The sequence below is a fragment of the Lissotriton vulgaris genome, chromosome 10 (genome assembly GCF_964263255.1).
Source record: "Lissotriton vulgaris chromosome 10, aLisVul1.2, whole genome shotgun sequence".
NCBI lineage: Eukaryota > Metazoa > Chordata > Amphibia > Caudata > Salamandridae > Lissotriton > Lissotriton vulgaris.
In genome coordinates this window covers 481,690,941-481,713,409 of record NC_141698.1, presented here as the reverse complement: position 1 = coordinate 481,713,409, position 22,469 = coordinate 481,690,941, and the positions used below count along the sequence as shown (strand labels likewise).

The 22,469-nt window shown below is 42.8% G+C and overlaps 1 protein-coding gene across 1 annotated transcript in view; it reads right to left on the bottom strand.

Annotated features, from left to right (window-relative positions):
• Positions 1 to 9,834: 9,834 nt before the first annotated feature.
• The window catches only part of LOC147685431 (heme oxygenase 2-like), a 197,143-nt gene continuing 184,508 nt past the window's right edge, over positions 9,835 to 22,469 (bottom strand). The window contains exon 6 of the mRNA XM_086941334.1: positions 9,835 to 16,657. Within this exon, the coding sequence (XP_086797460.1) occupies positions 16,530 to 16,657 (128 nt within the window). The 3' untranslated portion in view covers positions 9,835 to 16,529. The remainder of the gene's footprint in view (positions 16,658 to 22,469) is intronic.

Sequence of the window (22,469 nt, the reverse complement as noted above, 5' to 3'; positions counted from 1 at the left end):
AGTAAATGTCAATCATTCTTCTTAATGTCTCAACTGGACAAACCTTAGTTTTTCTCACGGAAAAACAACCTTTTTATTTTATATTGGAAACCGCCAGCCATGCATCCGTGCTCGACGTGCATTTGAATTTGAACCAAAGGATATATTGCGCACACATACAGTTTCTGTGTCACCCACCCAGGCAGTCCTCTTCCCTTTCTCCTTCCACCCATCTTTGCTTCAGCCTTCATCTGGCCATGCATCATATTCCCAGCCACCTCCGGCGGCATTCAAAAACGCGTATCATTCTTTGCAACTCGCTCGTCCTTCCTTATACCCTTCTTTCCCGTTTCGTTCATCCCATCCATCAAGTTCATCTCTGATCTGACTTGGCTTCTCGATAAAACTTTCACAGCTCAGTTGAAGTCAAATTTAGAGTAGGCCATTGGTTACTCGTCAACTTCCGCCGCTAATGCGATTGCTCATCTAAAGTCAAGGGTGAATGTCTTCTACCAGGTTGACAAAAACTTACTTCTAAATTTGTAAGTCTTCTTAACAGTAAAGTGTACTTGTACTGTACAACATATACACCCGTGCAGAGAGCACACTCTGCAGCCTGCAATCTTAATAAGTAAGGAATATAATAGCTTACCACTGCCTACCACTACCGTGGCATCACCCACAGCAGTTCCCGATGGCTGTTGTACCACCTCCGGCCCAGGAGTGCCCACCTCCGCGCTGGCCCCGGCAATGGTGGATGGCTGTGCCGATGTTCCGCTTAGGAAATACATTTCATATTCTTAGATGCCATATACACCACTCCCTATTTTGTCTAGGAATGAAAAAAAGTACCTGTACTACATAAACAAATTTAATAATTTGTGACTCTCTAGTCTCTAAACTACAAATTTCCCTTTCTTCAGGGAAGGTTTTTTTTATTTATGCTTAGCCGTAACATGTCTTGCTACACTTTTTGGCACAACTGATGAATGCTTGCTTTTTAACACGCACCATTTTTTCTCATAACAGACAGAAGCTTCCCTTCTAAGAACAAGAGCAAGATCAGATCATTATCACTTGGACGGAGTCAGCAACGATTCATCCCCACAAAGAAGACTTGAAGTTCCACCCAGGTGAGGGCTCTCCCACAATTAATGTGTGAAATCAGCCACTTTTCAGTTTTGAATCCTTCACCGTTTACCATATATGATGAAGTTGATTTTAATAAATGTTTTTACTTTTAATAAAGCTTTAAAACTTACATAGACTCTGTAGTTTTTGGTCATGAGTGAGTGAGCGAAAGGGTTTGCAATTTGCAAGCATGAGTCCGTGGCTCAGAGAGGTCGGGACTTTGACTCCGTAGTCTTAAATCCTGGGTTGTATAATCATTGGGGATCAATCATCGCTGCATTCGGGAGCTAAATAAGGACTCTGACAAACTAGCTAGTCAGTAAGGAGATTGGGGGTTCAACTTCTGTTATGACTGAGGTATGTGGAAAATCTAACTGCGCCTATTATAATTTATAACCAATGCCCTATATCTTGTCCATAGTTCTGTTTGTGCAGAATAGTCCCTGCAACAGTAGTAGTATGGATTGTCCTCCTATCCAACCAAAAAGAAAACTAGTATCTTATTCTTGGTGGCCATTCACATTTTATTGTTGGGAAATGTCAAAGCATAAACATTTAGAAGACTTAAATAGACATTAAGGACAACCCTGAGGACTGCACTCAGTGCATAGAGCGATTGCTGAATAGAATAGGAGTTTTGTTTAACACCTTTTGCCAACTGTGCAAGCTTAGTTAGCTACACAGACAGACTAATAATAATCTAGTAGTACCACAAGGAGTCATACTAGAGGCAGGATAAGAATTTAGAAACAGTCTATAAGAAGATTAAAGACGAGTTAGGAAAAAGTAGAATGAGGAACATTTGGAAAAAATACAGGTGCTGTGAAAGATAGGGAAGTATAATTATTAATATTAACAGGAAAACTTACTGGGGCCAGCAGAGGAGCCCTCGCCAGACCGATCCTGGCCTTCCTGCTGTTGTCCCTGCTCCACCGGCGCCGCTACCTCCTCTTGTGTCCCCTTGCCCCTGGGGGAAGCTGATGTACAACATGAAAGAAAGACACAAACATGGATGATTGTTGTCAACCACATCAAACATTTCAAAAAAACAATAACAAATTATTTCGGGGAAATCGACAACAATTGCACTAAATTTATTGACCTATCTGATGTGGTCTACTAGGATATTGCTGGATTCGCGGACCGTCTACTTGGAAAGTTATGTTACTCACTAAACCAACTACAAAAAGGCTCTACTAGGACTGGCAGGCAGCACTCCGCAGCACGCAAAGTGACAGACACAGTCTGTCATGATCACTACCACTATCTCTTCTTAGTGGCAGGAGTACAAAGGAAGGACTGGACTTGAGTCTTTAATGTCTAGCATTACGCAGTTCTGTAAAGTACACTGATATATAATCATCACTCAGGCCAAATGAACACAAAATTGAAAACAAGTAAGCATAGTAGCACCACCAGTGAGCAGGCCAGCACCTGCGATCACAGAAGCTTTTGAAACATAATTTACCTGCAATGTTATCAGCAGCATTCTTGCTCTTCGGAAAAACAAACATTTGCAATATGATAACATAGAGCAGGAGAAAACAGAGTAGTGATTAAATAGCTACTACTACTCACCAAGCCCAGGGATCTTGACGCCTAGCAGGTCGAGCAGGTCGTGTTCCAGGTCCAGGACGTCGGACCACCGGTGCGTCGCCTGGCTGTAGGTGCGCCGGACCTCAGACTCCCGATACATGCCCCGGCACACCTTCCCCCATAGGCTTTGACGCTCCCGGAGCCAGTACCCAGGACAGAGCCTGCCGCGACGGTTTTGGGGAGGTGGCGCTTAACGAAGCACATCAGTGCGACCACCTCCACCGCGCTGAAAATCTCCAGGGCTATTACTGCTTCCCCCTTAAGTGCCCACATGGGAACGGGTACGGGGTGCGGGACCCTTCCCCTTGCTCTTCCCGGCTCCCTTTGCCATGGTCCTGGACAGCTGAAAAAAAATAGGAAAGAATAGGGAAAAAGTAAAGAAAAGAAAAGAGTTTAAAAAAAGTAGCTTCAAAAGTAGAAAAAAAACACAAAATATAGATGTAGAAAAAGAGAGGGATAGATAAGGAGTAAAAAAGATTTTTAAAAATGTCAAAGAAACAAAGGATTGCAAAGATTAGGGGAGGATTGAAAAAGCATGCCCAGAACCATAGCAATGAATGAAAAACAAGATGGTCACGCCCATTGAGGACCGCGTGGGTAAGTTTGCGCGATATTTCCCCCGTGAGCATGCAAAAACGCACGTGAACACGTAATTGCGCCCCGCGCACAACGCAAGCATGCAAATAGCGTCTGGAAACGGAAATACGCAACGCGAACAAGATGGCCGCGCCCATGTACGACCGCATGGGTAACTTTGTGGTCGATGCGCTGCAAGCGGCCCGCGAACACGCAAAAAGCCCCACGAACACGCCAAAAAAAAAAAATCTGCAAATTCGCGGATCGCGAATTCGGCCCATACTAAGATTGGCAGAAAGGTCTGGAAAACAGTAGAGTGCTAGAAAGAAAAAGGGAGACAAAGTGTTACAGGGAAAGCAGGAAAGAACAGAACAAACACTGACAATGCCAATCGGTCTGGCTTTAAAGAAATGTTGATTTGTGCTGCATTACAAATAAGATGGGAATAGATATGTATTTGTGTGGAAGCAAAGAACTGTAGAATACTATAGGTGTAGGTTTAAAGGTAAGGTGACAGTTGCACTGCCAAGTCAGACCCAAAAATTTGTGTAGGTTAATGACAGTCCTACTCCAATTTGTGCTGCCACCAGAGAAAAAAAAATAAATCATCAAGTTATTTAAGATACTTTATTTGCATTCCAATGTCATGTGTATGTCCTTTGAATTTCAAGCTTAGGCAGCTGGATAAAAAACAACCTGTACACTGTGGTTCTCCAGTATTGATATCTTGTTTAGATTCACATGCTTGAATCTTGCCCGTCATCATGGTGGGAGCACCACGTTAACATAAGAAATAGCAGTAATACAACATCACTATAGATCTCCATAGAACATAAAACTCACTTAAGTAACTTTTCAGCCTCATTTAAAACATCCAAACTACAGCCAATCACAACTGAGACATCAGATTTCCCTTCCCCACAGAGTAAACATACCTCAGATTTCGAGATAAAGTGTATAAGTATCCAAAAACTGTGAGGTGATTGGTGAGCCTAATAGGGGAGAAGGGAGGGTTGCATGTGAATCTATAAAAGATATATCAGTACTGGTGAACCACAGTGTATAGGTAAGTAACTTGTTTTTCTCCAGTATTGAATCTTTTATAGATTCGCATGCTTGAATCAGACTAGTAAGCAGTAAAATACATAATAGAAAAAGAAAGGTAGTGGGCATGCGAACCATCCCACCATGACGTAAACTTGTAGCATCAGAAACCAAGAAGAGAATCATAAGCATACAAATTTACAAACAGCATGTAAAGAACATAGAAGGGTAAAAGCCGCCTACCTAAGGCAAAGAGACGTCGGAATGTAGCTTGTCCCACCGCAATATCTGAGTTTTTCCAACCCTCAAGGCAGTGATGCTTTGTGAATGTGTGGGAGTTCGCCCACATTGTCGCCCTGCAAATGTCAGGGAGAGAAGCTCCCGCAAACATGGCAGAGGAAGACACCACTTTACTAGTAGAGTGAGGTTGTGCTTTCGCAAGAAGTGGACGGCCAGCTTTTTCATGACAGAAGATATTCGTGGAGGTGACCCAACGAGCAATGCTGGCCTGTGTCAAGGCCTGTCCTTTCCAGGGTGCCGAGAAAGAGATCAGTAGCCGAGAGGATTTACAGAAGGTCTCCATTCTTTGCAAATAATTTCAACATTGTTTAATATCCTGATAATGCAACACCCTTTTTGCTGCTGAGGATGGATTAGGAAAGAAAGTTGGTAAAACAATTGGTTCATTGAGGTGGTAAGTTGAAGGAACCTTAGGTATAAAAGAAGGGTTAGTGCATAGGATAACCCTGTCCGGCAAAAAATGCAGCTATGGTTCCTTTAACATGAGAGCTTGGATTTCACTGATACGTCTGGCTGATGTGATGGCCAAGAGGAAAGCCACTTTAAAGGAGAGGAACTTTAATTTGCATTTGTGTATTGGCTCAAAGGGAGGACACTTCAGCTATGACAGAACAATGTTTACTTGCCACAAAATTGTAGGAGGCTTAACAGGCAGAAAAAGCTCTAAAAAGTCCCTTAATAAATTCTTTGACAAGTCAGTTAGACCACAGAGAGGTTTGATTTGAACGTCTTCTATACCTAGACATCGAAGCAAGGTGAACTCTTATGGAGGAGTGAGAAGTCCTGATTTTGCGAAGTGCAAGAGATAAGGAAGCACCTGCTCCGGAGATGAAGAGAATGGGTGCAATGCTTGCGAGATACACCAAGCACAGAATCCCTTCCATTTAGCTGTGTAACATTTCAATGTATTTGGAGCTCGAGACTTCTGTAGTATCTTAGTAAACTCCTTGAAAAGCTTCAAATTCCCAAATTCAGTGTAGTGAAGAGCCAAGAAGACAAATGAAGAGGAAATCTGTGGATGAACTACTTGGCCATCGTTCATGTAGAGAAAATCCTCCTTTGGAGGGAAGAGAATCGGAGCACACTGATAGGCGATGCAGCTCGGTGTACCAGAACGGTCTTGACCAACCTGAAGCAATGAGAATGATCCGACAAGGCTCTTGCTGCACTTTTTGCAGTACTCGAGGAATGAGTGGAAACAGGGGAAATGCGTAGGCCAACATCCCCGTCCAAGGAAACTGGAAGGCACCTCCCCATGAATTTTGATGAGGATGTCTACTTGCAAAAAGAGGACACTTTTTGTTGATAGAACATACCGAACAGATCTAATGTTGGGTAACCCCATGATTGAAAAACCTCCTTCAAATGTTGGTCATTGAGTTCCCATTCGTGGCACTGTTTGGAAGCCCAGCTGAGAGAGTCCGCCTTCTCATTGTGAATCCCTGGAACATGCTCCACTCGCAAGGAGATGTGGTTGACAAGGAGCCATTCCCATATCTGTTGAGCAAGAAGGGAAAGTGCTCGAGATCTCGTTCCGCCTTGCTTTCGGAGGAAAAACATTGTTGTAGTTTTGTCCGTCCAGATGAGCACTGATGCACCTTTGATCCGAGGCAGGAAGGCCTTCAGACCTAAAAACACTGCTTTGAGCTCCAGAATGTTTATATGACACTCCGATTCCTGTTTGGACTACTTGCCATGAACCAGTAATGCTTGAAGGTGTGCCCTCAGTCCATTCATCCATCGACGCATCCGAGGTTATCACCAATTGTGGTACAGAGTGAATGAACGAGATCTTGCGACAAGTTGTCCTTGACCATCCACTAGGCCATAGTGGCCATCATTGATGCTGAAATGCAAACCTTTTGCAGGTTGAGGGGTACTTCCTCCATGGCCTGCTTGAGAAGAAGCAAATGTATTTCCTTCTTGAGATCTGGAAGGTGACGGAGCAGAACTTTGCATGGTGGAACATTTGGAGGATGCTGAATGAATTCTAGTGTGTGACCATGTTGGAAGATGTCTAGAACCCATCTGTCTGAAGAAATGGAATTCCCTTTACTGAAAGGTTGTGGAGAAGACGTGATTGTGGTGTGGGAAGATTTGTAGCAGGGTCCTGAGGAGATTCACTGTCTCCTATTGGAGTCTAGGGCCTTTAGAGCAGATTGCTGCCTCTTGCGTCCTGCTGGTCTTGAATAAGTTTGACCGTTTTTGGACCTGGAAGGATCGGTTGTATGGCTGGTAGGTACTCTGCGGATATGGCTGGTACCGCTGCTGAAATTGTAGACAGGTTAAAAATTGCCCCGTCCTCTAGTCCAAAAGGATTGAAAGCGGCGCTGCTGGAGATTGCGTAAGGCGTTGACTGCATCAGTTTCCTTCTTGTTAGGTTGTAGCTCCTCGTCTATGTGCTTACCAAACAAGCACGCGCCATCAAAAGGCATGTCTAAAACCTTGGTTGCTTTAAGCCATCCCCGGCGATGATGAACCGCCACTCCAGCCATCTGTCGAAATGCAGTGGATGAAACGTCCATAGGTATCTCAATGAACTCTGAAGATGCTCTATCTCCCTCCAAAAGAATATCTTTTGCCTTTTTATTTTTCTCCTCAAGAAGATACTCCAACAGAGTAGAGCTGTACGACCATATCCTCCGGTCATATCGCCCCAAAATGGCCATGACATTAGTGGCTCTAATGGAGGTGGCCACCCGAGCCGAGAACCTCTTCCCAATATTGTCGAGGAGACAAACCTCTTTGTCCGGTGGGGAAGTGAAGGGAAATGCTGGATTCTTGGCTCTTCTCTATGCTGCTTGCATGATCACAGAGTCCAGCCTCGGGTGACTATTAGGCTTGCAGTCGAGTCATCAGGAGCCTTGTATTTTTTGTCCAGTTTTAGAATAACAGCTGGAACAGCGGCAGGTGCTTTCATTAACTTTAGCCCTTCTCGTCATAGTCAATTGTAGGGATTCCTCTCACTGAACGTTGAGTGCCTGGTTTAAAATCATACAGAAAACATGCAGTCTGTTTAGTTAGCATTGGCAAATCAAAACGTTTGGAAGCACGCTCTAGAAGATCATGAAATCCTTCGATATCTGCTGGAGGGGAATCGGCAGCAGGAGGGTTAGGAGATTGTGGCTTAGGGGCTATGTAGTCATCCCATTTATCATGGGCATCTGTGTCTGTTTGCATCTCACTTGCTTCTGTCTGACCATTCTCAGTGTCCTCCGTGATGACTACAGGAGGAGGAAGGGTTGTCTCCCTTGCTGGATTTGGGAGTACTTTGGCCTGGAACAATAATGGGCTCCTCTTGCGGAAGTAAAGGCCTCCGAGGAGCATTTGCGTCGGGAAAACGCATGTAATAGTAATTAAGGATGTGACGGAGATCAGACAGGCACTGGACAGTTCATTGATGGTTCCCTGAACTGATGACGCTCCACCTCTCTGTCATTGTAAGGATAACATTCCTGGAAGGAATCCTGCCTCTGCATGACAGATGTGTCTCTTTCCGCAAAAGAAAATTCCCCTGCCAGATAAGAAGATGGATCACTCCTCTCAATGTCCTCATCATCAGAAGTTTGGTACTTGACCCTGAACTGCAATGGACTGTATGCAAGGCCAAACATACCTTCATCCTCTGACTCTTGGAAGTCCAGAAGGTGCGCAGGAGGTTAAGGAGATATTTTGGAGAAATCCTGAATTTGCTTGGGCTTAAGGAGACAGATTTTTCCCTCCGTAGACGGTCCCCTCGACGGTGCAACCGACTATGTAATCGTGTGTGGTACCGTCAACAGTGCTTGGAAGGCCTTCGTCTGCTGGGGATGTCGTCGCTGGAACAGTCAACGAACCTGTGGTCGATGGTGAGATTCTCGTCGACGGTGAAGGATTTGTCGACATGGTTACTGTCATCGAAGCTCCCGTCGCGGTCATTGATGTCTTGACACAGTTGTTGTCGTAGTTGTCACCGTGAAGCCGTTGACGGTGCAGGAACTTCTGGTTTTTTTGAGGAGAGTGAAATCTTCGACGCTGTCAACGGTCAAGAGGGTTGGTCTCTGAGAGGAGTCAGAGAAGCAGACACAGAAGTTGAAGAGGGTTTTGAAGCCTCTGACTGAGGTTTCTTGTGGTGTGTAGGCTCAGATTTGTTCCGGGACTTAGATCTCTTTGAGTCCCCATGATGTCAAGAGGGACTGCCCTCCTTTCTTTTCTTTGAGAAAGAATGGGCCTTTGCCTCAGGTTTAGAATCCGATATGAAGCAACGTTTCTCTTCTGTAGCCAGAGTAACAGCCTATCCTCCCTATCTTTGAGGGTTTTAGCTGAAAAGGTGTGTCAATACTTGCATTTCCTGGGTTTGTGGTCAGGGTAGAGGCAATATAGGCACGGTTTGTGGGTGTCTTCTGAAAAAAGCCTACACTTCCCACAGGTCTTACAGGGCCGAAAGACTTTTTTTTAGGCTCTGGCATCTCAAAGCAGGAAGGTCAAAAGTATAAAGGCCAAGAAATACCTTGAGAGTAGCTAAAGCAGAGACTGATGGTCAAAAGTTGAGAAGAAAATACTGTAATTGAGCAGAGCTCAGGGAGACTCCCTATCACATGACATGCGGTAAGAAATCTGAGGTATGGTGGCTCTGTGGGGAAGGGAACTCTGAGGTCTCAGCTTTGAATTTTTAGAACGAGGCTGAAAAGTTACTCAAGTGAGTTTTCCGTTCTATGGTGATACTGTATTGCTGCTATTTCTTATGTTACAGTGGGACTCCCACCATGACGACAGGGAAGATTCAAGCATGTGAATCTATAAAAGATTCAATACAGGAAAAAAAAAATGTAAACCTGGCTTCCAACATGTTGACGGACCCAAAGCACTCTCCAGAAATGCTCACATAATTGCCTGGCAACAGCTGTGCTGTGAAGCCAGACCATAATGAGTAAAAAGAAGTAAGACAGGGCTTGCTTGATAGTTGCAAGTGTTTCAATTTTTTAGTGCAAATGAATCAAGCTAAATGCCATTTTCTTGTAACCACAGTGTTGCGAAATTGAAAACACTTTTGATTTTAGCAGCAACACAGATTTAGTCCTTAACATTGTAGACAGCCGAAAGCAACAATCTGTAGCAGACATTGTGATCCTGGGATCAAGCATTCACTTGGAAAAACAATCAACGTTTGCGAGTAGATAAAAGGAATAACGTTGTATTCTATACAACTGAACACTTACTACAAACAAGTGCATAGATGTTGGGCCTTTAATCTGAAATAGTTACATAGGATCATACCAGCTGTAAGGAAATACAACTTGCTTCAGGATACACATACTCAAAATACAAGAATCATAAACTGACTGAAGACTTTGCAAAAAGTATACTCACATCAGTAGGTAAGTTTGAGTATTTTCAGGCACACGTCATAAGTGGTCATATTAGACCACGAGTGAGCACCCAGTGGTAAACAGCCATTGCTTTGAGATGAAACACACTTTACAAATGAATTGAGGAAATTGTTTTGCTCCTAGATACTATTTATATAGAACATGAGAAAACGTGTGTGCACATGCCTTGTTTAATACCAGGCTAGAAAAAAGATTCTACATAATATTTAAAAAACGTTATTCTAGGTCTGAGACCTGACAAGCTCATAATTGTAATTGGTACAGATTTGTAACACAGGACCTAAAACCTAGCACTGTTTACAGTATTCTTCGATCGATAACAAGTGGTCCCGAGTAAAAAAGCCTTTTTAGATGAGAACCAGAAGCTTGAGAATGGCACCCTGAGATTGCAAAGCTAGCAGCAGAAGCACAACCAGATCAGATATAGTAAACCTCAACCAGTCTCTTAACCACAGCTTCTGTTGGCTGTACACAAGGGATCAGTAGGATTATTCAACCTTATTTACTGTGTCGACTGTCTCACTGTGCATTAGTCTGGCAGAGCCAGTCATATGAGCCCAACATCTGGCATCACCAAAAGACAATCATATGGTAGGTACCTCCTGCACACCACCGCTCTGGTATATCAGCTCAAACAGCAAGGCTAATCCAAGGGGAATTAACTACTGGCCAGGTCCATAGCTATCAGTATCAATAGTGCAACAGGTGCAGTGAGACTGGGTCCAAAGGGTGTTACTGTTTTTTTGTTACTATCAACCAAGGGGATGTGGGGCCAATTTGCTTACTTGCATGAGGGTTCAGGTCTCCCTGACTAAGTCACTGTTACTGACCCTTGGACTCCTGGGCATTTTTGCAAACAACATCTAATCTAGTGCCTACCAACAAATGGCCAACAGGACACAGCATGCCACGATGACTGAGTTGGAAAAGTCTATTTGTGCCAACACAAGTGCCTCTAGCAACCAGTGGGGTCTTAAAGTGCTTCTCTCAAATAAGGCAGGATTTTAAAAAATAAATAAATAACTTTTCATAAAAATACACAAATGTCAATTGCACTGTATAGATAAAAAGATATACAGATTCCTATATCAAAATACCCAACAGGCCTAAAGAGTTAAAGCCACGGTCCTATGTATTGCAACTGAAATCTTGCATTCATAAAGTAGATTTGAAAACTTCGAAAGCATCCTTAGTATACTGAAGGGCTATGTTGTGCATCACAATGCTCACTCCCCAAAAACATAAGCAACCCCCGACCCATTTTCTAAAATGCTGAGTTATAACAACTAGCACAGAGTACTCCTTCAAAATGTAGAATAATATTAATGAAACAAGGCTGTGATCCATGGGAGGAACTGAGTATGAAGCTCAAACTGGTATAGCGATACCAAGCAGAAGCTCCTCTCAAGAATGCACAGCTAAATATTATAGGAAGATTCTCTTCCTTTCTGTGCCAGTGTTAGGAACCATGATCACAGATATGGCTATGGAGTGGCTGGCACAGTTACCTTTTTCCCCTTATGCCAGCGACCCTTACAACGAAGATCACCAGAGGCCCCTCAGAGCAGCAAAGGAAATCTAGCTCACCAGGATAGAACAGGGGGTACGTGGACAAAGTGAATTCGTAAAAACGTGGTCTGGGCAAATATTAATCAAAAGCATTGTATAATCATACACACCATCCAAGATGAACATCAGAGAGGTTAGATTAGCCGTTAAAAAAAATAGAAGAGTTAATTTTCTATCTTTTCAGATGAGCACCAGCAATAGTTCTCATTTCTATGATTTGGGGTATTTAGGTTTCACCATTTAAAATGTGAAAACAAAACATTCTGTTTATCAGGGTTATTGTTAAAGATTGCTTACGAGCTTTGCCTGATTCCTCTTTACACATCACCTGACAGCTCAGTGACATGAACCTGCAAAAAGAGTACTACTTAATTAAGACAAATACTACTAGTTTGATGTACTTACCATAAAAAGGTAGATATTCCACTCAAAAAGTGTATCTAATGCCTTGAATAAACGGTACAAGTTTGCCCTCAAATCGTGGACAGAACTCCGTGAAGCACAAGGTTTTGGTGAGAAATAGGTGCTATGACTTTCAAGATGACTAAAATGTTTCATGACCAAGTTTGGATAGCACAGCTCTATATGCTTGAAGTAAAAAAAAACAAAAGGTGAAAGGAGGGTGATCTCTTTTATAATCGCTATTCTGAAGACATTTAGAGGGGGGGTACAGTAAGTCTACTCATATTTCTTTATTTTAATTGTCTCAACTTTCTCAGTAAAAAAAAAAACTGGACTGCGTTAAAATCAATAGATGGCGAAGTGGAATATAATGCCATGCAAGATTGTCCTGTTTCGATGACAAAAGAAAATACTGAAAAACATGACCATGAAAAATCAACAGGATCTACCGTATTTTCTGCGTATATTCGCTTGCTTATAAAATGACCCCGGCGTATAAGACGACCCCCAACTTTTGAATAGATTTTCAAGGGTTAAAAAGTTGTCTTATACACCAGAAAATACGGTAGGTAGAGAGGCCTGGCGCCTTTAAGTTCTCACTTTCCAGACAGTACATGCTGTATGGTTGCCAGAGACCTATTGGGAACATATCCCCCCTTGCTTAGCATTGATTGCCTTTCTTGTCATTCATTTGCTTGCTTCTAATTTGATGGCTTGCTTTACCCATTTGTTTTTGTCCCTACCATGGAGCAAAGCCCCTTTACTTGTTTCATTCCACTGCTCACTTTCAGGGAAGCTTTTTTACTTTCAGCATTCCATGATACGCTTTTGTTTTCTTACTTTATTCCTCATAACTATCACCTGCAGCACACACTCCATATTGATCCTTCTCCCCCACAATGTGTTCTACTGTATGTTTAATTGTAGGCTTAGTTGCAGTTATACAAGTTTATTTTTGGTATCTGATCTGTTTATATGATGCACAGTAAAGCTGGTATAAAATAAATCTTGGTCTGCTCTGAACATGCGCTCAGCTTAATCACCCAAACACTATATATGTTACTGGAAAAGGCTTGGGGTGTAGGACACAAATGCCCCCCTCAACGCTTACGCTCCCAGTTTGAAACTAAGGATATTTTTCTACTTGCTTGTTTTCAATACTAAACATTCAATGACGTGGTTTCCTTTGTATCAGAGTAAATATTGTAAAAAAGAAATGTACACAAAAAGAAATTAGTTGCTCAGATACTTTCTATCAGTTTGCAAAGCTGCAATCTCTGACGAGATGATCTTGGGAGGGGAGGTTCTCCCTTGACTTTAAAGTTTATCTTTCTTCCCAAAACATTTAGCTGAAGTGGGGGTTGTTTCAAGTGCCATACGGTCACAGTGATCTGCTCTGTGCTGTGACATAAGACGGTAGTTAAGTTTTGAGCCTCGGGAGCTCTGATAGCATGTTTGCTTTACGTAGGCCTTTGATTGCACACCTCATCATTTTTTACTGCAGTTTGTACAGCACTCAGGGGCGGCTCCTCCACTAAGGCAGAGGAGCGTCACCCCACTGCTCTGTGAGCAGGTGAAAAAGGAAAAATAAAATAACGCATTGTGATTATCATTTTATCTTTTGTGTTGTTGCTCAACTGGTTAGGGGTGGGGCTGGGCTGGGTCAGAGGTGCAGGCAGGGAAGTGGTGGCATTCTGTAAGTGCGCATGACAGTTTGGCTGTCTGTCTTTGGTCGGCCAAACAGTCATGCACACTTAGCATGTTCTCCACCGGGCTGTGATGCATAGCCCGGTGGAGAACATGCCCAAGCTCCCAGTCCCTTCTCTGTGCGCTGAAACACAGCACTTGGACCAATCACAAAATTGCTATCAGCAGCGTTGTGATTGGCTAACGGAGTCTGGAAGCCTGGTTGCTTCCTGTTCCTGGCCCTGAAGTCCTGAAAGCGGGCAAAGAGGACAGAGAGGCAGCGGGTGACAGATAGGTAAGGGATTTTTTTTCCCATTCCCTCCCACCCCCTCATCATCGTTAGGCAGCAGTCGCCTCTGACAGCACTAGAGTAAAAGGACTAGTTACACTGCTCTCAGTCAGCTGCTTGCATAGAAACACGGAGCTCAGAGGCGCTGGACTATGGAGCGGAGACATCTCTCTGGCACTAAATAGGCTCTTTTATTGCTTAAATTGTAGGCTGTAATGAGAAAGTGTTGAGGCATTTCATGTAGTAGGTGGACATTGCTCGGGTAGTTTGTTTTGGAACAACAAAGCGTTGGGAAGGCTGGCAAAGCAAAGTGTTTTATGTCCACAAAATATTAATTATTTCGAAATAAAAAGGCATTCAACTTTTATTAATTGTGTATATCTTCCTGTTCTCCCTGACCTTTTATTTAACTATACTAAACTATAACATGTTGTTTAAGTAATGGCCCGGACACCAAATACACATATTTTAGATGTGTAGTCTGTTGCTTCACAGGTGAAATCACCGTCCACCTACACTGCGAGGATTTGATCTGACTTTAAATCAAAATGTGTAACACAGGCCTAGGAGTGATGAACCCAGGCCACATTTTGAGGATATGCACTTAAGATAACTTTACATACAATGAATTTAAATGGAATACATTTCCTAAATTGGTGGCTGCTTTCAAAATCTGGTGTTGACTGACCTTCTGGACCTAAGTTGGAACCCCCTACTTCAAAGTTTATGGCTCAACCAAAGGCACCTCTTTACGCAACCATGGCAGCATCTACCTACTTGGTTGACTTCCCAAGTCCTCCCCCCACCTCACTCCCACTGGAATGTCATCTGTGGATGGAATCCATTAATTTAACGGAGATGTAAATCTGTGTTCTAGCCTAAGACCACAGATGCAAAACTGAACACATCCATATATGTGCTCTTTATCTTCTGGATCCCTCTTTAGAGATTAACAGGGCACTTCGTAAACTGTAATAATGTAAATCACCTCATCAATTGTGAATTGTGATAGTCTTTAATATGTATCCACTGTGCTACCGAAAAATGATATATAAAAGAAATCTTGAGAAAAAAAATCCTGCCCTGTGCTACCTCCGTAAGACCTCTTGATTTGGGGAAGGGGAGGATCACGGTGCCAGATCATTTTCTGTTAAGCAGTGTCACTTGGTGTATGCACCATGCTTTCACTGCTTGTGGCCTTATTCAACTTGTCATGTAGCTGTACCACACCTTTCAGTTTAAGATTATAACCTGGACTGTGGATAGCCAATATTTCAACAAGGTTCACTTGCACCTCCTGTTACAAGTGATATTGCCCCACATGTACTATTTGTCGTGCTTGTGTCTTGTCTTCTTCATCCGGAAGTACCACACTTGTTAATGTATCTTAAATGCGATTAGCAAGTATTACCTACGATGTACAATTCGCTTTAACGGTTGGTACTCTTTGTATATAGACACAGAAGCAGTGCAACCATAGACACAATTGAGCCTTAAGTTCTTAGGAGCTTTCAGTATGAGGAGAAATGTATGGTCTAATGCAGTATAGGTGGAAGCCAGCCGACGAGTACACATATGAATCCGCTTGCACCACTGGATCGGACAGAAACCTAATACTGTATTTCTTGTCTAGAACACGCAGAACAATTTCTGGTGGAAGCCACATGTTGTCATTATAGTTATGAACTATCATTCTGCATAAAAAAACGGTACAAATGAAATTATGTTTAAGGTACTTATCTGAAGAGCTTCAGATACACATTGGATAACAAGTGTGTGGCCCAGTGATGGTGATGGGTGAATAAGGTGTTGCACAACCATGATTTCATGAATGGGGCATGGCAAACTCAGAAAAACAACTAATGGGCTCCAAAACTTTAGAGATGCCTGCGAAGGCTGGGTGAATGACCCCATGCATAATCGAGGTCTCCAGGTGAGCAGGGCATTTCTCTGTGAATAGTCTTGAGCCATTACTGGTCACATTTTCATTATGCTTACACTAATAATACAGAGGCAAGTTTCTTTCCTAGCCTAGGCTCATTAGGTCGTTTTTAGGCCTCTCCTAAGGAGAACGTTAGAGAGAGCATGTGAGAGAGTGAGGGTGTCTGTCTGTCAGTCAGAAGCTTGGTCCAACTCGATAAAAGCACAAAAAGAAGCATATTAAAAATCATGTATATCTGTAATTAACATCAGAGATCTCACTCCTTTACTGGTCCGTACGGTTATGGAGTATATCTTCAGTCTTCATTTTTACCGCTGGGAGCATTCACAAACATTTACCGGTGATATGGCATCATGCAGGTGCCCAGCCACCCGTTTCTGGGCAGTATTTCAACTAAAACTTAAAATAAGTGTCTAAAAGCGAGAAATTTTCCTTAGCCATGCTATGATTTCCAGAGGATGAGCGTTGATTCGTGATAATGATCGAGTCCTCTCACTCTGGGGTTTGGTTTACATAATTAAGTGCATTTCCTTCAATTCTGGCCAAGGTGCTTGATAATGGACGGTTGGTAATTTTTGTAGAAATAGCTTTTGCCAGTCTTAATTTTTTGGCCTTCACAGGAAAGGCTCCAAGTAGGTTCAGTCCTTCATATCACGTACCAGGCCACCAGCCCTGCAACCACTGCCATTGAGGCTGCCAGAATCAATTGTACTGAGGGGAGCCGTAGCAATGCGACACCGGCATGGAAAGGGCAACCTGCACCTTCGCTGCTACCTGGAGACAGACGTGAGAGAAGAAGAAATAATCACAAGTGTTAAGTCGAGTGGTCGTAAAAAACAGAGAATCACACATCAGGTGGTACTGGGCAAAATAAAACCACAACATGGACAAGGAAAGCGTCACAGTAAAGACAGATTAGCTGATCTATATTAAAGGCACAAAACAACTGCCCTATCATAACAATGGCAGGTGGTTTGTCAAGTATACGTTGTGGCTATTGTACTCCTATCTATAGGCATCCTTCCTGGGTACTTATGAGATGTTCTCTGGATACTGGAGGGGTCAGCCTTTGTTTGCTTCTTTAAGAAGCCTAAAGCTATGGAGGAAGGGTGTCCCACACAGGGCTTGCAACCGCAACACCATCTCTGGTTTCTTGAACCGCAGTCCCCCCGTTATCTGAACTCCTTCCCAAAAGCAAGCATTGGCAATTCAAATAGGTCTGGCTTCAAAGGAATGCTGTATGGTAATGTACATGTAAATATGTAAGAGTGGTGGCGTTTAACTCAGCAACATCCCCCTGTGCACAGCCGAAAGCCTGCTAGCAGCAGGATGCAAAATGTTTAACTGAAGTTCTAAGAAAGATAGAAGCTTATCAAATGTTCGTTTATTTGTTTATTCGTGAGATATGGATGCTTCATATCCAGATTAAATCAATTGACTGTCAATAAGTCCATATATCCATTTTCACATATCTCCAGATGCATTTCTGGCAGGTAGCCCTTCGTCAGGGGAAGTATCTATAAAGTTAACCAGCGAAGAATATCAATTGGTCACCAAACAAAAAAGCATTGGCATAGCCAGTAGGTCTCGTCTTTGGGACCTTATAAGGGTTTAGTTACCTAGCAGAATATCGTTGGTGCAACAACATCAAGTGTTGCATGGCTAAACACTTATAAGGTCACAAAGGCGAGACCTATTGACTATGCCAAATGATTATTTTGTTTGAGTGGCTCATGCAGGTATGCCACTGTGAGGTAGCGATGCTGCGAGTGCTTTTACAGGAGACATGCCTTTCCAGGACTTTGGGTCTGATGCAGAACATTGGCTACAGAAGTGACCACAAGAGGGTGCCATATTGCACGTGCCTTTAAAACAAGTCTTGCTGATAGAGGTAGGGAGGCGCAAAATAGTATTCGGCCCTGGAAACATGAAACTACTTGCACCTAGGCTCGGATTAGCTGGGCAAGAAGAAGGGCGAGCAGCACCCACGTCAAAGCTTGCATCTCCCATTTGCCCATAATTAATCTTCATCTTGTTTTCAATCATTTTCTTCACCGAGACCAGCGCAAGCCAATAGGTCTCGCCTATGGGACCTATTGGCTTTGACATATGCTTTTGGTGAGACCGTACAGCATCGGGAGACACACTGGGCAGAATCTTTACTCGGATGACCAGAGTCCTAAAGGTAATTTTTCTCGCACAGACGCAAAATAAATTTACTCTCGATCTCGCTCAATGAAAATGGTGTTTAAAAAAAATATTACAAACATTTAGAAACATTGGGTCAGTTACAGATCATAACGTGATGAACAAGTATGCTTAGATGCTGGGCGGAGCTATATTTTGTGTATTAAGTGCAGTAGCACCGGGTACCAGGAGTCTTAGGCAGTATCTGAACTCCAGTCTTGGCTTTATTTTTATAGCCCACCAGAGAAGCGGGTTCATAGTTTGTCTGCTTGCACCAGTGCACCTGGCACCCTTACTGCCCTTCCGAAACCTGCCTGCAATAAAACACAGTTTACCGATTGCCCTGATTGACTCTGGGAGCTGCAACGCATGGCGCAGTGGGGTTAACTCAGGTTTATAATGTGCACCCGGCTGCATTACCTAAAGCTGAGAGGATTTTACATGACAACTGCAGCCCCGCTTCTCTCTAAAAATACTGCTTCCACTGCACACACCTCATGATGTATATTGAACGCTCAGATGCTTGGATGACGTTTCACAGTGGGGATGGCTTGTGAGCCGGGAGCTGGATGCAATACGGTAAATAAACACAAATAAACATCGTAGGTGACTTCATAGCCCATTTTAGAGATCAGCTTATCTGATTTGTGAATATTAATTTGGAGTCCGCGACAAACGTTTAGTTCTATCCATCCGGGTTTGCTTGGTACATCATAAACGTGCTAGAATATTTTGTGTCATCTTATAGGCTAAGCTTTTTAAAACGTAATGCAAAAGCTGTGTTGCAAAATGCACTTTTTAATCCGTTTTTTATGTGAGAAAACTCTTCGGCCCACCCTTGAGAAAGTGGATGCAATTGTTTCACTGACTCAGTTTGTGGCAGGTCCAAGGTCCCACAACTTCCAAAGATCATCAGCCGCCACTGGAGTCTTCAGCCTCAGTTAATTTGTGATGTTCATGTTTAAAGAGGGCAGGCAGCATAGCTATCATCCTACTAATACAATTTCTTAGACATGAGCACCCGGCTGTGCAATGTTTTTTTCTGTTAATGTTTACTTTATGAAATATATAAGGGTATGCAATATCATGAGCATAAAACGTACATGCAAAAGTACTTCAAATGTCAATTAGTGTAAATATAAATCAATATAAATTAATACTATTATTAATACAAGTTGTGCTACATGAGTTGTTCTTAGTATTTCTAATAAAAATTAAATAGGCAGTGAGCAAAACTCTGAATACAAAAATGAAAAGGTAACCTGGTAAGTCACTACCACTGAAGAGTGCACTACCCATCTTGTTTAAAAATAGTGAAATCTACACATTAAGGGTTCTGCTGAAAAATTGTATCGGCAAGGATGACATCTTGGAGGCTTTCTCTTAGTTTTAAAGCAGCAGGCGGTACCACCGGTTGCACAATAGCAAATAAAACATACTGAGTTCTCTTAACCCATTGTTATGTGTGGTCTGTTGTTTGACAGGAGCATCATCTTCTGACCGCCCCAACCCAAGATCCAGGGTTGGACTATGAAGGTGGGTATACAGCCGCTGCCTGAGGTCAGATGTGGGCCATTTTTGTGAGCCCTGAGCTGCAGCAGCCCTTTGCCATCCTATCACAGACTGTGGAACGACCCATTGTCATTCTGTCTGCTGGCCCATTGGCACATTCAGAATGGCAATGGGCCGGGAGGATTTTCCCCAGGAGATGTTGCTTCGGAGCAGAAAAGTTAATGCTCACCTCGCAAGAGCACATTTTGGGGGCAATGAGGGCATTTTTGTCAAAGGGCGCAGCTGGCATGGTTGCAGCCAGTACAGTGCATCGGTGCATGAGGGAATAGCCTTCCTACCTCCGCACCCCCTGAATTGCATGTTCTTATATTTTTAGGCACTGTGTAAATCCCTTCAAACCAACCTTTTAAATAAATGGTTTAAGAAGGAATGCAAGTGGCAGTATTAGAACGTGTGACAAATTGGCAGGAAGAGAGCCCATAAACAGAGTGTTGTCATTTTATTGTATTATGAGGTTGAGTGAGAGCAGAGGGGGGTCCACTGTTCCATAACTGTTGCCAAATGCGCCTTGCACTCAGCGATTTTCGGGGCTAGAAAAGTACCATTTCAGTGTCCCATAAACAATCCAAGCAAAGGATAGGGAACCCAACTCCAGTCTCTATGGAGCGCTAGCAATGCGCTTGGAATACTAATAAAGCCCCACGGGAAAATGTCAGCGCGTCCCAACGATGCTGACTGCAAAGTCCTTCCGGGGGCCGAAGACCGGAAACAAAATCAAGCACAGAAGCACTGGCGAGCTTGTCTTCAATGCAGAGCGAGCCAATGTGCGTCCGTGAATGGTCATCCCACAACCACTAAGAAAGCGGCAAGAACACCAGCATAGAACAAGTATTTACTGCGCGGCCTTGAAAGGCACACGGCAGCGCAGCAGAGAAAGTGAAAGTGATTGCGATCATCTGTGCTTGTCACGCCCGTACTTGTGCGCGTGATAGTGAGCTGATCGCCACAAAAGAAGCATTTCTTAGAGCACCTACAAAAGTCTCGGCCAGACCAGCGCATGCGCTGGATCAGGCCGAGACCTAAAAATATGGAGAAATATCCCTACACCTACATGCGCTGGATCAGGCCGAGACCTAAAAATATGGAGAAATATCCCTACACCAATATAACCTGGTATCTGATATAAGTGAATAGAACCGAGACCAGTTGGATTTCCATGTAGGTTTATTGTAGATCAGGAATCACAACATGGAGTAGTACAGAATTAGATGTAGAGTAGGTCTTCTCTACAGAGTCACAGAGCCCCACCAGGTGCAGCTCCCTTGCTGATCAGCTCATACTCCCAACTGACACTCATCCACCAGGCATCCCCAACATTCTATTACCTCACCACACATACAACATTCCACTGTACTTCCACACTGGATGAGCAGCAAGACAGATAAGCAAGAAAGATGTATTGCACTTAAACCAAGATACAACACACCTTTCCCCTTTAAAGAACAAATGAATAATAAAAGTAGAGAGCATAGCAATAGCAAAATTAAAACTTGCAATAAATCCATAAAAGAATGACAAGACATACCGCTTCCCCTTTACAAAGCAAAGGAAGAATGGTAATAAGGAAATGCAAAACGTCAAACAATGAATTCAATAAACAAATCTTGCAATAAAAGTTGCAGAAAGAATACAAGAACTTGACCAGCAGGACACACCAGTTGGCCAGACTAGCATAAAGATGGCAAGTAGAGAACGTTAACCATTTAAAAAGAAAAACACAATAATGAAAAGCACTACGAGTTACTCCCAACAAATTACACCAAGAAAGAAAATGTTTGCGCACACAGAAGAAAAAGGAGTGTAGGTTGAATTAAAATAAATCCAACATGACAGTAAGTATGTGAAATCAACCACAGGTCCCATGTGAAAGTGGAAAACACACTGTCAGAAAATAGTAGCTAATAGCTATCACAACATATACCTAAATTAATACCGATTCCCATACAGAAACTTGTGAACAAAGTACTATAGATTAAACAACATGTAGGCACCATATAGGTGACAAATCCACGTGCAATAACTTGAACAAAGGTGGAAGGTCACATGCTCAAATGCTACACATAGCACTGTAAATTAAAATAAAACATCATGCACTAAAATTGTAGATGACGAATCCCTGAGCAATAATGTAAATAAAGGTGGAAGGTCATATAGCCAGTGGGATATGACAATGCATAACAATTAATGAAAATTATTATTGTGTAGGTAAGTTAAATAACATACAGTAATAATGTAGGTGATGTATCCACCCATAAGTGAAAAGTCACAGGCTATCAAACGCAAACAATGAAAATTATGTTACTGAAACTTACAACCCAAGCACCGTAAATTGGTAGGCTATCATCACATAACTCAAATAATGGAAATTCCAATCTTGGAACTTATTGTTAGAAACAAAGCCAATCCCCAAAACAGTAGTACCTTTCATTTTAGCAAGCTAAAATAAACATTTGAATTGAAAGTAACAAGCGTGTTACTATACTTAAAACAAACAAGAAGGTATAAATCTCCCATGCTTCTTATAACTGCCCCCAGCTATGGAGGAAAATGTACTTTACAAAAGACTAAGCTGCAAAACCAAACGTCTGTAAAAGAAACAGCACAACACATCATTGCCAAAGGAAGACGAATCCCACGTAGGCAGACTGAGGCACGCCGGAAAGAAGACTGTGGAAAGGTAACAACTTGCTCCCACGTCGGAAAATGAAAACGTCTGTTTGTTCTTTAACAGAAATAAATGCGCTCGAGATCTCCTTTCTATTTTTAAATTAGATCGCACTTGCATGACCTACCCCTCAGTGTTTGTTGAAAAGGAGTGTGTCGATAT